This window comes from Emydura macquarii, unplaced genomic scaffold (assembly GCF_026122565.2).
Source record: "Emydura macquarii macquarii isolate MOO-44397 ecotype Brisbane River unplaced genomic scaffold, CSIRO-AGI_Emac_v2 contig_1644, whole genome shotgun sequence".
NCBI lineage: Eukaryota > Metazoa > Chordata > Testudines > Chelidae > Emydura > Emydura macquarii.
The window spans coordinates 23603407-23617772 of record NW_027131781.1 but is presented as its reverse complement, the minus strand read 5'-3'; the positions used below and the strand labels follow the sequence as shown (position 1 = coordinate 23617772).

Below are 14366 nucleotides of genomic sequence, written 5' to 3'. Positions count from 1 at the left end.
GCCTGTCTTCAAGCCAGGGCATGGGAGCCTGTCTGTCAGCTCAGAGCGGAGTACAGGTGGCTGCCACCCAGCTGCGAACCCAGTTCGCAGGATGCAGCGGCTGTCACCAGGCTCCCACCTGGAGCCGGGACCAGGCGGGATGCAGGCAGCTGCTGCCCAGCGTTCCAAAAAACCGGCGGCGGCTGCTCAGCTTCCCAGGATTGGGGCAGCTGCCGTCTACCTCCCAGCTAGGAGGTGGGACCAGGCAGGAAACTGGCGGCTGCCACCTGGCTTCCCCAGAACTTGGCGGCTGCTGCTCGCCTCCCTTCACTTGGTTTTTCACTGAGTACCCCCTGCCTGTGTCTCAGGTACCCCCAGGGGTACATTTACCACAGGTTGAGAAACACTGCTTTAGGATATAGCTTGTTAAGGTGTGCCTGCCCCGTAGCATCACCTGCTGGCCAAGCATGGCTCTGCTGATCCCTGCCTTAGAATCATAGAAGATTAGGGTTGGAAGAGATCTCAGGAGGTCATCTAGTCCAACCCCCTGCTCAAAGCAGGACCAACCTCCAATCATCCCAGCCCAGGGCTTTGTCAAGCCACAGCTTAAAAACCTCTAAAGATGGAGATTCCACCACCTCCCTAGGTAACCCATTCCAGTGCTTCACCACCCTCATAGTAAAACAGATTTTCCTAATATCCAACCTTGACCTCCCCCACTGCAACTTGAAACCATTGCTCCTAGTTCTGCCATCTACTACCACAGGCCATCTCCCCCTAATATCTTCCTACCAGAGGAGCCTCCAGGTTTCTTCATGAGTCACCGTGCTGCAAGCAGAGCAAGTTTCAAGTTTATCCCCCATAGAAATTCCTCTCTCCATCTCTTTTTTTGTGTCCCACCGCTCTCCTCCTCAACTCTGTAACTGAAACCTGGAGTGGGAGGAAGAACTGCCACTACCCATGCCATCACTCACTGGTGACATTTAATTCTTCCAGCTAGATTTTTCTTATTTATATGACTGCCAGATTACAGCCTCTCATCCTCACACATGTAAAGTCTGGAAACACAGCCAAAGCTGATAGATAATTTAAAATTACAAAGCAGATTTGTCAAAAACTGGACAAGTTCGCAAGGGATTTATTTCCTGCAAACTTTGCTCAATTAAAAAAAGATTTAAAAAAAAAAAAGAAAGAAAGCAAACTTAGTTAGTTGAAGCTATGCTTATCGGAAAGATCTGCATAGTGCTGTGGAGGCAAACTTAACAGAATGAAATTTAAACAGAACCAGAGGAAGTCACCACTGCAGAAGGAGCTACGGTGACTCAGGAAATCAAATGGGGCATTTTAAAATAATATTCTGACTAAGTCGCTGTACTTACCTGCATATCCTCAAGTTGGCTTTCCAAAGACTTTTTCACCAACACCAGTTCCTTTTCCTCCTCCCCCGCATGCGCCAGGGCATCTTCTAATTGTTGCTTTTCTTTCTGCAACACAAAAGTTTGATAGATTCAGGAATGCGGATGTTGCTTTCTCTCTAATCTGCCTTCAGAAGACCTACAAGCAATTAATACAGCATAAACATAAAACTGAAAATGCATAAAAACATCTTCACTGGTCTCCTCTTGCCTTCCACATCTCCAAGACTCCACATTGCACCGCTCCCTGCCTAGAAGCTCCCACTTCCTCTTATACTCACTCAGGCACATCACCGATGTACCCCTCTCCCACCGTTATTTTCACCCTGCCACTTCAGTTGAAGCACCCTCCCTGTACCTGCAGGGGAAACTCCAGCCTGCTTCTCCTTCAAGTTTACTGGGTTTGCGTAGGTTTCACTGCACCAACAATGACTTTGCCTGCCTCATCTCACCTTTTTATCTTTTATTTTTGTGCAATGTATCCATCCAATCACAAACAGGAAGAAAACTACATTAGCTACGTGTTTGGTTTTGTAATTTACCTCATCTCTCTTTATTTTTTCCTTCATTGTATCTTCTTCTCCTTTCATGTTATCAAGCTGTTGATGGAGTTCTTTAATTTTGTCCTCTAGCTCTTTAATTATTCTCTTCAGTTGTTCATTTTGCTCAGCCAGCTCCTTCACTTGATTTTCTGCATTACTTTGCATCTGTTCTACAGTGTTTCTTTCACTAGCTAGGGCAGCAGCACTCTAGTAAAAAACAGAGTAACAGTGACATACAAAACGTCCATTTTTAAAGACAATGTAAAAATATGCAATTTGTTTCCAACACAGGTCTCAGTCCATGTAATCCTGGATGACAATTTAAAAGATGGAAATATGTTCTGATTCATATAGATAAAGGAACACTGTTAACTGGAATTTTTAGCCTTTTGAAGCAAAATCAATGTGATATTGGAGTTAAATGTAAATTAGTTGTACCCTTGGAAAATACACATGCAACTCATGCTCTTGGAAAACTTGCTTTTGAGCAAGTTTTGATAGAGAAGCAGTTGCCTGTCTTATGAGTATAAATTCCATTTTGAGAACCTCAGCATTCTGAGCGAGCCCAAACTCATGTCCACCTGTGACCTGTAACAAGCCAGTTTATATCCAGATCTCATCAGCTGGACAGGTAATAACTCTTCCCCCACAACTAAATTCTGATACCAAGATATCATCCATCATACCAAACTGTGGATCTATGTCAACCTGGAGTCTACGAAAGGTCAGATTTGTGTGGGCCACAAAGATGCATTTGTATTGCTTGCAGACCCATGAACCACAATACATAAAGTCACCAGCTATGCAGATAAAAGGAACTTCTTTTTGAAGGTTTTACTACACACTTTTAAATAATATCCACTGTGTCTCAGCAGCCTTTTGTCTGTCATCACATATTCTTACCTTAATATGTCCCTTTTTAGGCCCTTAGGTAAATGTAATCTCATGCTTCAGGTTTTTTTTTTTTTTTTTTTTTTAAAGTTACCATAAAAAATCCTACCAGATCTCAAGAGCAATGTGTGCCCTTGAGGAGAAAGGTCCTGATGAGGAGTGAGGCTGTGTGTATTCAGGAGGAGTTTTAGTCTGTTTAGCTATAAGTAAGTTGCTGAGGGGTTATGTGTTTTACTGAGAAGTTAGGGTAGAAGAGGTGGGAAGGTAGCTGCTGGATTTTGTTTTAACAACATATGTCAGGTGTACTTAAAAGTTTAGAAAAGGATGTTTTTTGTATATTTGTTTAGCAACAAATACAATATATTAAAGATAAAATTATGATAAAACCATATCAGATGTTTTCTCACATGACATGGTATTATATTGTGCATTCATATTTTTTTGGCAATGAGCTCGGTTGCAGCATTTGAATCTTCACAGCTAATCTTTGCTTTGTACGGATCATAGGACTCATTTAAAATTTGCCCTTACTGTTTATATGGCTATGCAGTGAATTTGTTACAGTTCAGCATTCACAAACACAAAACCTACTTTACTACTATTTTGAAAACATGAATAAACAGAGTTTAAAAGTAAATTCAATAAAGCTAACCTTGTGCAACTGATAAAGAATTTGGGTTTGTTAACATTCAAAAGTAAACCCAAGTTAACAAAAGAAGAGAGAGACAGAGGGATAAGCCTACCTGTAAAGGGAGGAAACCAGTGTGTTGAGGAACCATGGAAATAGCAATGAGGAGGAGGAAGTGGGGAGGGATAGTGTCATTGTTATCATTATATGTGGTGTGGTAGGTTCTGAAAAGGAAGAATCATGTGATAGAACAATCCTGAAAAGGGTTGACTCAAGTGAGCTTACATTTCTCAGAATTCAGCATGCACATTTTAAACACTTCATCTCATAGGGGTGACCCCCTAGGTGGACCTGATCCTTGGCCCTATACTTATTTTTCATTCAAAATCTCCACCAGGAATGTAAGACTCCTCTGTGATAAAAGGTTTGGTTCTTGATCCTGGACATTTAAGTTCCAATCTTGCAAAGGAATCCAGATGAGATCTTTATTTGTGCATGAGATTATATTTACATTCATCCCAGAAATACAAAATGGATTAGCTGGTGTAGGTTAAGTGAATTCTTTCATAGATACTGTGAAAAGAGGGATGATAGCTATCTCGCAAAATTTTTACTTTACGGGCAAATAATAGAGATAAACAGTAATTTATTTGTAAATTTAAACAAAACCAATTGCTTTTCACATGGAGATCACTCTCCAGGTGTAACAGGACATATCAGCAACAATGCCACACAGTGCTGTATGCTACTGGAAAATCCAACACAGAAGGAAATAAACAAGGAGTACTGTAAACTTGATTTAAGTTATACAACAAAAATATGCAAATTACTTTGATAAAGCAGTAACTCAGAAATCACTCAGACTGTCCAATGGGGTTAATGAACTCTTTACACAAAAATTGGCAACACAAGAAGGATGATAAGTTCTAATCTTTTTCAAGTACACAAAAAGGCAGTCAATTTTTCTGAACATAAAGAGTTTTTAAATGGATTTCTTCTGATGCAGTAACTTCACGTACACTTTTTGTTAATATCCTCTGTATTCATTTATTTTTGCTTTTTCTAATGCAGCACAGAGTTTTACTAATTAGCAGGCACTCTACCAGTGGCTCCTTGTTTCATTTTTTCTCCTTTTAGTAGCTGAGTGAAAGAAGCTTAGGCACGCTGGGGAGTTTAGTGAATGGAATGTTGATTTGTCTGTTCTTTCTCATCCAACCGCCTACACACGGCTCCAGAGTTAGAGAACACAGAACAGAAGGCCCATACTGTACCTGAAGTATCCAGCACCTCATCTTGTGTGTTTTGGGCTATTCTCTCGTCACATCAATAGTTTTTTTTACTGGAAGCATTATTCATTTAGAGCACAGTACTGACATTAACAGGAAGCATTGTATGTGAGGCAAAAGGAACTTTACTCATCAGAGTAAAAATTAGGACAGTTCAGCCCTCCTATCACAAATGCTTAATACAGTCATACCTCAGGGTCTATTCTGGCCTGCCTTTTGCGTTAAGTATATTGTGTATCACCCAAATGATCACTCAAACCGAACTGGTAATCTCCCTCCTCTTTCAGTGCATATCTTCAGAAACTGGCCAAGGTTGAGGTCAAGCATGTCTAAAAGGGAATAAAACTTAAAAAGGAACCAGCCCCACTGAACAAATTCCAAGTATTTTCTTCTCCAACATTAGTTAAAATCTGCGGCAGCGGCGGGGTGTGTGTGTGTGTGTGTGTGTGTGTGTGTGTGTAAGTGTAAGTAAAAGCTGCCTGAGGCCTAACTTTATCAGCACTTTATCAGCTGATCATCACAGGTCTCCAATGACCCTGGCAATGTTGCAGGGGTTATACTTCCAAATGAATAATCTGTTCCTGAACAAATTCTCCAATGTATTAAGGTGCAAAACTCTTTTCTTTCCTAAAGAGGCTTGTCTTTTTACCACCATCTCCCCACCCCCTACCTATGTTTTTTCCAATATATTTAAGAAAATTCTGCTCTGGCTCTGCACATATAATGATGTTTATAGCACAGCAATTGAACAGCTGTCATTTTCCTCACCCTTCTTTCTTGTTTAGGAGAGGAATTATCTTCAAGATTCAAGTGCCATACTGCACTAATAACTATTGTTTAGTGATCTTTCATAATAGCTACACAGAATTTGGAGAGAGACAAGAAAAGCAATTTCTTAGGTAAGACCGAGTCTACCCTTCGATCGTCTCCAAAACATAGAATGATATTAGCAGCATATGGTGTAGAGGGGGTCAGTCTTCTGAATATCAGTAGTGGCAACATCAGGACTGCCAAGAGGGGCAGACTATAGATTTACATGGTCATCTTTAAATCTGACATTAAAATGCACCATGAGCCAAAGCCTACCTAGACATCTTTTGAATATTCTTTGAGTAGAATGAAGGGTAGGTAACATGGTCCTTCTCCCTAAGGGCCATATGCAGCCTAATCCAGCACAAAGAGCAAGCAAATGGGATTTATGCAGGAAATCTTAAAGGGGATGGAGAGATGAAACCCACTCTCCACCCACCCCCACAACCAGGAGACTTTATATGGAATGCGGGCACGGCCACTCCAACGGCCCTACTACAGCTCACGGTCGGTAGCAACTAGTGTAAACACATGCCCTACTCACCACATGTTGCCACATAAAGAAAGGCACCACAGCGCTCAAGGCACTCCCCATTCTCCTTCACCCCACAGTCTCATCCTGCCCTCCACATTCCCTTCTCACACACCTTTCAGTCTCTCTCCTGCTTCCCAGCTTTCCCTCTCCACTCAGTTTCCAAAACAAAGATCACAGAGGCCAGTCATCTTGTCGGAGGCAGTCACATTTCAACACAATTGAAAATACTGGCAGACAAAAGCCATCTTTACCTGCGGCTTCTGTCCCACTCCCATGAAAATAATGGGGGGCGGGGGGAAGGGGGGCGGCGGCAAAGGGCTATGGAAGAACATCTAGCAACACAAGCGGCTGCAACAGGTCTGTTAGCCCATCCTGCTTCCTCATGAGGTCTTGGTCCCAGCTCTGCAGTGGACAGTCATGTGCCCGCTGTAATGTAGCAGGTTTTGGTCGTTCCTGGACTGCTGCCTCTGACCCACGTGCTCTGGTTCTCTTTGGCTGCTGGAAACCAGCAACAGGAAATGGTCTTGAGAATAAAGGCTCCTATTATGGCTCCAGATCTTGTGCCGCTGCCAAATACCAGGAGACCTCAACCCTACCCCAGAAGTCCCAGGGAGGCTAGAAATTTCCCGGGACTCATCCCATGCTGTCTTTGCCCTTTCCTACTGTGAACAGCTCAAGGCCCTCTTCCGACTGCATGAAATTAAAAACAAACAAACCAAAAAAACCCCCACAGTAATTGTTTCTGCTGCTCTACTGTGCATGTTGAATGGTTCCACTAGCTTCAGGGGAGCCACACAAGGGGACAGGAAAGGGACAAGAGAAACAGAGACGAGGTAGAGCTTGGGTAGCTTGCATTGCGAAAAGCTACGTGAGTGGAATGAAAGAGAAATATAGGCCTAACAACCTGTGCAGCTGAGGGTATCCTGAGAGAAGCCCTCTAGAGGAAGGGGATGGTAGGGGAGCCCACATGTAAAGAATCCATGTGCTGCAGACAGAGAGTTATTAAATCCAACAGAACTAGAACTCCGAAAACGTGACTTGAGTGTACCTGAGGGGCTCCATAGTCAGAAGGCAAATAATAAAACCCCAACATTTATTTTAAAAACTCATGATTTTAAGACAATCCCATGATTTTTAGAGGGCCTAACTCACAATTTTTAAGCATTTGATGTTGGCAATACTGCTCCTGTTACTACAGACTTAGAGCTATGGCTAATGCAATACTCGGCAGTGCTCCAGCCATCTCTTCTTGGCCACAGGGACCTGAGAACAGTAACTGGTGAGTGGTAGGTGGAGCCAGGGGCCTGGAAGCAGAGGAAAAGGGCTGTCAGAGCCTCCTGACTATCAAAGACAAGGCAAGGAGCAGTCAGAGTATTCTTCAGATGATGGCAGGAAACACCTCGAGTTCCCTCCCTCCCCAGGGCAAACAGCAAGTTGTTATTGATACAAATGAATTAATGCATATTCTAATATGCAAATTAGAGCATTTCCTAATTTAGATAAAATCTTCAAATTTCTGAACCTTCAGCATTAACAGGCATATATTTCTAAAAAGTTAAATGATTAGAATCATTTAACCTTTACAGTGCTGGATAACTATCAATATGTGGTAATTTTAAGAACTGTGCAATCACCTTGAACTACATTAATATATAAATAATTATTTATCAAACTAACAGACAAAAAAACAGCTTTTTAGTCAGTCTCTCCCTAGCTCTTGCACTAAATTTCCTTATCTAAACTATTTCGTTTAACAGATGGATACGTATGTGTAAATGAATATAGGTGCATAGACCTGGTCCCTTTCTTCAGGACAGCAAATCCAATCCCTGACATTATTGCTTCTATAATATGTTTCATATCATGAAGTGCATTACTGCTACACTCCTGTGTCTTCTAATACTATCTTAACCTAAGTGGTACCAACACTGGAGGCAGCTCTTTCATGCTGGTATCTCAGTTCAGAGCAGCCAAAGAGAATTTCCCCAGACTAATGCAGACTGATCCAGTTGGAAGTGGGTGGGAAGACTGGAGAGGGTCAGCTACATCTCTCACTCTTTTTGACCTTGCTGATAAGTTTACAAAACAGACTTAATGATGGCTGCAATGTAAGCGGGTTATCTTACTGCGAGATAAAAATCAATTTCTGGGATGGTATGCACAGATATCTGCCCACACAGGCAGCAGCAATTTACTGGGTTAAATTCTGCTGTTACAGCACAGTAAATCTGGAGTAACTTCAAATCAGTTAGCAAGTTCTTTAGTAAAGGCAAACAGCTATTTACTGCTGGAATGATTTTTGTTTAAATTAAAGACGTTAACATGGCGCACTTTTTAGCTTTCTGTATTATTATTTAGTTTGTTGGCTTACATTTCTATATGCTTTGTCTTCTTCCCACGGCTATTTCGCCTGGGCTCACTCCTGCTCACTATACATCATTCAGGGCCCCTCCCTTTCTACTTTCACCTCCACATCTCCCTTTCTGTTTCCTTTCTATCCCATCCCTAAATGCTCCTCTTAATATCCACTTTCGTTTTATCATTGCAAACCTCCCCTATCCATTTGCACCTTCTTCTCACTTAATACCTACTATCTAAACAACTTTCCTGCTCTGAAAAACTGTATTAGAAAGTCTTATGTTTATACGAGTTAACAGGCCCCATCAATGGAATCAGGTTATGGGTATTTGTTAAAGAATCATAACCTGCTGGAGGAGGAGATAGGTAAAGGAAGGGAGGGCAGTGGGTGTATCTGAGAAAAAGATGCTAAGGAGAAAAGACTGAAGCAACAAAATGTACGGGCTCCAGAGGGGTAGCCGTGTTAGTCTGTATTTAGTAAAACAACGAGAGTCCTGTGGCACCTCAAAGACTAACAAATTTATTTGGGCATAAGCTTTCGTGGGCAGAAACCCACTTCGTTGGATGCAGGGGCTTGTCTAGAGCAGGGAAATTTATATGGCTGTAACTGATGCGAAACCCATGCAACATTTCCCCTAAGAAAAAGAATACTGAGAAATGAAAGGTTAGATTAAGGTGGTGCTGATTTCTTGCTTTCTTTTACCAAATATCATTTAATTGCCAAATATAAGCCACAGAGAATGGCAGAAAAGGACCAAATGTTTGAAGGCATTAATAAATATGGTAGTAAGTACAAGGGCCACTATTAAAAAGTCAGAAGTTAATAAAAGCTACATCAGATGATGCCTTTACCCTAGACTTTTTTCAAAATGATCTGTCACTGGGGAATTTGCACCTTTTTGCTGAGTTGGGATAATCTAAATTCCCCAGTGACAGGTAATTAACCACAACAAAAGTAGTAATTGGAGAGGCCCATTAATTTAAAAATATTAGGCAACGAGGAATTCAAAACTCAGTTTGGGAGGGAGGATAAAAAGTTTGGGGACCACTGCTATAAAATATCACACTTGCCTGACATCTTACAATACAACGTAAACTTATTTTTAAAAAATAAAAGTACACCAGAGTATTAGGGCTGGCTGAAAATTTTCCATAAAAAATGCTGCTCCAAGGAAAACTGGGTTTTCAATTAAACAACATTTTCACAAACAGTCTCTGCTTCCATGGAAAATTTCAACTTTTCATCGAACGCCCCCCCTCTCCCCTCCACATACAATTTTAGATGTGATCATACTGCCATGGTGCACAATAGGTTGTAGTTTGGGGGCCTTGTCCATCTAGTCTCCTCTATGAGGTGGATTCCCCAGCTAGACTACATCTCCCATGATGTACCATGGCCTGGGACTACCATGATACATGGTTCTGCAAATGCAATGGTTCTGCAAACTGTGGTGTATCATGGGAGATGTAATCCAACCAGGTAGCCAGGCTCATAGAAGAGAATGTAGGCATGGGGCACCCAAACCACAACTCCCATGAGAAATCAAAGTGGCATTTTCAATTTGACATTTTTGGTATTCAATTAAAATTTTTCGCTTTTCATTTTTTCACTGACAAATTAAAATTTTCCATGGACATTTTTTCTGTGACATCCCCTGCCCCTAATCAGGTCTACAGAATACATTGAGTATGAGATACCGCAGTAGTGTTTCACTGATCAGGGGAGAAAAATATATTTTTGCGACTTTTACCAAATTATTCCAAATGTTTTGTTGAATCTGCAAAGGAATTTTATAAACCTCTCTCACATAAATATAAAACAATTATGGTAATGAATTGCATCCCCATTTAAACATGAGACTAATAAGCCTACTACTGTGTTAAGTGAGAGCCATGTATTATCCGCAACCTGGGTCTTCCTAACCTCCTTATTCAATATCACACACGTGGACACTTTTACACTCCTGCATCAGAGGGATATTTCCAACAACAGGCGTGTATTAATAATAAAACAGTTCCAAACAATAATAGTGTAATAATATTGTATAAAATGATGCTCAAATTCCACCCAGGGAAAAATAGCCTCTTCTTTCATGATGATGTCATTCTGCCATGCAGAAGGAGAATTAAAGCAAGCAGCTTCTTTCCCCAGCTACACTAGAAGCTCACATAAACCCAGTAGCAGTGCTATTACACAAGCCTGGCCATGCGCACGCACACACATGCACGCACACACTCTCTCTCACTCTCAAACACAAACAATGAACCCCTCCCTAGAGCTACATTCAGTCCTGGTGTAAATGTCCACTAACTCCAGGACTGAATCTAGCTTTCTGTCTCTATAGTACTAACAGCACATAATAAGATGACTGCAGAAGCTCTAATGAGGATCACTGTACACTCAATCTAATCTTTGACAAGCATGTTGTTATTAAAAGAACATGGCAATTGTATTAACATATTGCAGCTCAGATGAGTTTATAGTTTTTTCTATTTATTTTAAATAAGAAACACGATATATGTTGTTCTAAATGATTTTATATAACCTTAAAATCCAAGGAGTTGTTTAGTGTAAGTCGTCATACACAGAACAAGAGATCAGACTCTAAAAGGAAAGGTCAAGTGTGAAAAATCAGGTTAGGACAATAAGAAAAGGTCACACCCCAAAGAAAATAATTTGTTTGCACAGACCAAAAAACATTGGAATCTTTAAAAAGTTTCCATGCACTTTAATTCTGGAGAAATATCAGGTCAAACTGTGAACCTTCCACAGATGGTTTAGAGGATTAGCCAATCAGCTTTGTGGGCAATTACAAATTGTAAATGACTGGTTTGACATTAGACATAAAGAGGACTGAAAACATCCCTGCCAAAATAAAGTGAAGAGCAGATGTGAGACTATTTAATTGTTTTTAATATGAATTTTGAATGAGGCTTTAAAGAACAAATATTTATTGCAAATTACTGTCCAGGATAATCATTACCATGTATTTAGACTGGAACTGAAATAGTATGCATATCTTAACTAAAAGCAACCCAGTTCTAAAATCCTATTGAATACAGCATGTACACAAGTGTGAAGAAGTTTCCCTACTGAAAAACAAATATACCTAAGCCTACATTTAAGCTCCTCAACTCCACAATAAGTAGAACTCTATGATGACAGCATTGCCCTTTAAAAGTCCTCTCCTCCTGTGGGAAAATTCCTGCCTGCAAGGTTCATGCACATGAACAACACTAAATCCCCATTTTAAAAATAAATAAATAAAAGACTAACTTCCTGCATATAATGAGGGTTATTTAAAGGGCAGGAACATATGTTGTGGTAAGTTTTTGCTGCGCCCCCTCTTGACACACAGCACATGTTCAGGGATAGATAAATACTCCCTCTCCCACTTCTATCCTGAAAACATAGAGCATAAAATACTGTGGCTTTTTCTTCACATACATTTGCACCGGTATATTTAAATTGGTTTAATTAAACCAGTGCAAAAGGCTGTGTGGACTCATTTATTTCAGTTTAAGAGTGGCTTATTTTGGTTTAGTTTAAATGTTTTCCTAATCCATTTAATTTAAACTAAAATAAGCCTGGCTTAAATTTAAATACAAGTGCCCACACAGCCTTTTGCACCTGTTTAACTAAGAGGTAAACTGGTGCAACTCTGCACGTGGACAAGCCCTGAGTAAAGGTTACAGTTAAAAACACTTTAATTTTCTTTTATTCGGCAGAATAAATAGAATTATACTGGTCCCTAGACTCTAGGCAAGCAGGCTACACTGGATGGCCCAGGTTACAAACAGAGGGCTTGATAATGCTCACCTAGAACGTGTTGGTAGTTTTACCACTGACTTCACTTGGAGCAGGACAGATACTGTTCTGTAAGCATTTGGTCTGCTTTAAATGGTTTTCATTGATTGAACTCATTTTTATCATGTAAAGGTTATTGAAAACTTGTCAGTGGGTAGGGGGAAGCATCTAAATCATCCTGTAGTATACTCCTCAACAGGCCAGACATACATCTACTTTTTGTCCCCCACAGGACACCCGCCTCATTCACAGCACAGGATGAATCTGCTCGGGGGATGAATCAGGGCTATACAGTAACTATAGGACCCCTGCTTCATTTGTTGCAGAAGTTGGAAGGTGTGTAATCAATAAAGCAGGGGATTGCATGAAGAGACAGGATGGTTAAGGGAGACGGGTGCTGCATTGGGAGAACTGGATTCTATTTCCGCCTCTGTCACAGAATTGACATGTTTCGTTTAAGTTTGCTGAAATGACTCAAAACAATTCAAAACATTCATTTCAACATTAAACTGCATTTCCCCATTGTGGCACGTTACCTTAGGGAGGTAGTAGTTTGAGAGTCTGATGCCCTCATTCTCTCCTGTAGGCCTGGCTCCCCGACTGGGCCACAATGCATCGCACTACTTAGTCAGAGGCTAATTAGCACATTAACTAACAGGAGATGTAGTCCTCCAGGGAGCCTGGCCTGTAGGAGAGAACAGAGGCCAGAACTACAACTCCCACAGGCAATGTGATGAGAAAATGCAGTGTCATGTTTTGTGTCATTGGGTGGGTTCAAAATATTCCAATCTGGGGTGAACCCACCCCAAATGAAATTTCACTGCAATTTTCCAGATGGAAAAATGAAAATTGTCAGCAAAATCACATTTTTGGAAAATTCTGAGTTTTGCTGAAACTGCATTTGCTGTCGGGAAATCATTCTGCAAAGCTACCTCCTCTCCAGTTAGCCTCCCTTCAGTGAGAGCTGTCACATGATGAACTAACACGTGAGCTGCGAGGTGGTTGGATCAGCAGCGAAGAGTGAAAATATTAGCAACTGAAGAGTTGTGCTAGCTCAGGTGGTAGCCTGTACCCCTTAAAGGGCCAGCTAACTCGAGTTAAAAGCACAGCCACACTCAAGGGTACGAGTGTGGATGGGACTCAAGTTAGGGGCAACACTTGAGTTATAACACTGCATATTTACAGTGAAAACAAGACCTCTGAAAGTAGGATTAGTTATTGAGGCTGTGTCATCTAGACATTAAAACTCATGATTGGGAATAATGAGACCTTATTTCTATTTCCAACTCTATTGCTTTTTCACTTTGTAACTTTGTGTAAATCATTGTAACTTGCACACAACTTCACAAAATGCTGTTAGATCTTGGGGTGAAAAGCACTAACAATTGTAAAATATTATTGGATGGGTAACAAAAACCCAGACTTCTGTAAAGGGGAACAGAAATATTAGGTGAAAGCAAAATGAAATATTAAGAGTACCAAACCCAAGAGAAGTAGTGCTGGCAGGCAGTTATAAATAAATCACAAATCTATTACAGTTCTAACTAGCATTGTTTTTATTTATGTTTTCCCTCTTTTCAAAAGGAAGCTTGGCTGTTGTAACACACTACTGTGTTTTTGGAGGTTACTGGTTCTTAGTCTATCATTAACTAGAATTTTAAAGGAATTTTTATCTCTGACTCCACAATGGTATAAGCCACAGCTACCATGAATCCTCCCTACATTACAGGAGGTTTTCCAAGTAAGCACATGTATGTAAAGACAAGGTTATACAGTATTTTCCCCTCCATGTAATCTCTTTATCAATTGGTTTAAGTAAGTGACTACCTCAAAAGAGGACAACCGAGGAACAAATATTTTAAATAAAATCAAACTACCTGCCAGGCAGTTGAATATTTTTTCTGACCAGGAACACTTTCACTGTTTGTGTTATATACACAATATCATTTTCAAAACCCTTTAGATTCTGACATGGGAAATGGAACAAAAGATTCAAGCCCTACATTCAGGTGCCTGTGTTTTGTTACACAGAACATACTAAACAAACAATTTTATTTCGTAACATAAACAAGACCTAATACTGTGCATTAAACATGGTTACAATAGCAAGATCA

General features: G+C 40.6%; 1 protein-coding gene across 3 annotated transcripts in view; it reads right to left on the bottom strand.

The window, feature by feature from the left end:
- CGNL1 (cingulin like 1) overlaps positions 1-14366 on the bottom strand; it is a 100199-nt gene that overhangs the window by 29341 nt on the left and 56492 nt on the right. For all 3 annotated transcript variants that reach the window (XR_010921327.1, XM_067555898.1, XM_067555899.1), the window contains exons 9-10: positions 1937-2143; positions 1359-1463 (exon numbers count right to left, since the gene is read on the bottom strand). Coding sequence is in view for 2 of the 3 variants with exons in the window: in XM_067555898.1 (XP_067411999.1) it covers positions 1359-1463; positions 1937-2143 (312 nt within the window). In the remaining variant the exon portion in view is untranslated. The remainder of the gene's footprint in view (positions 1-1358; positions 1464-1936; positions 2144-14366) is intronic.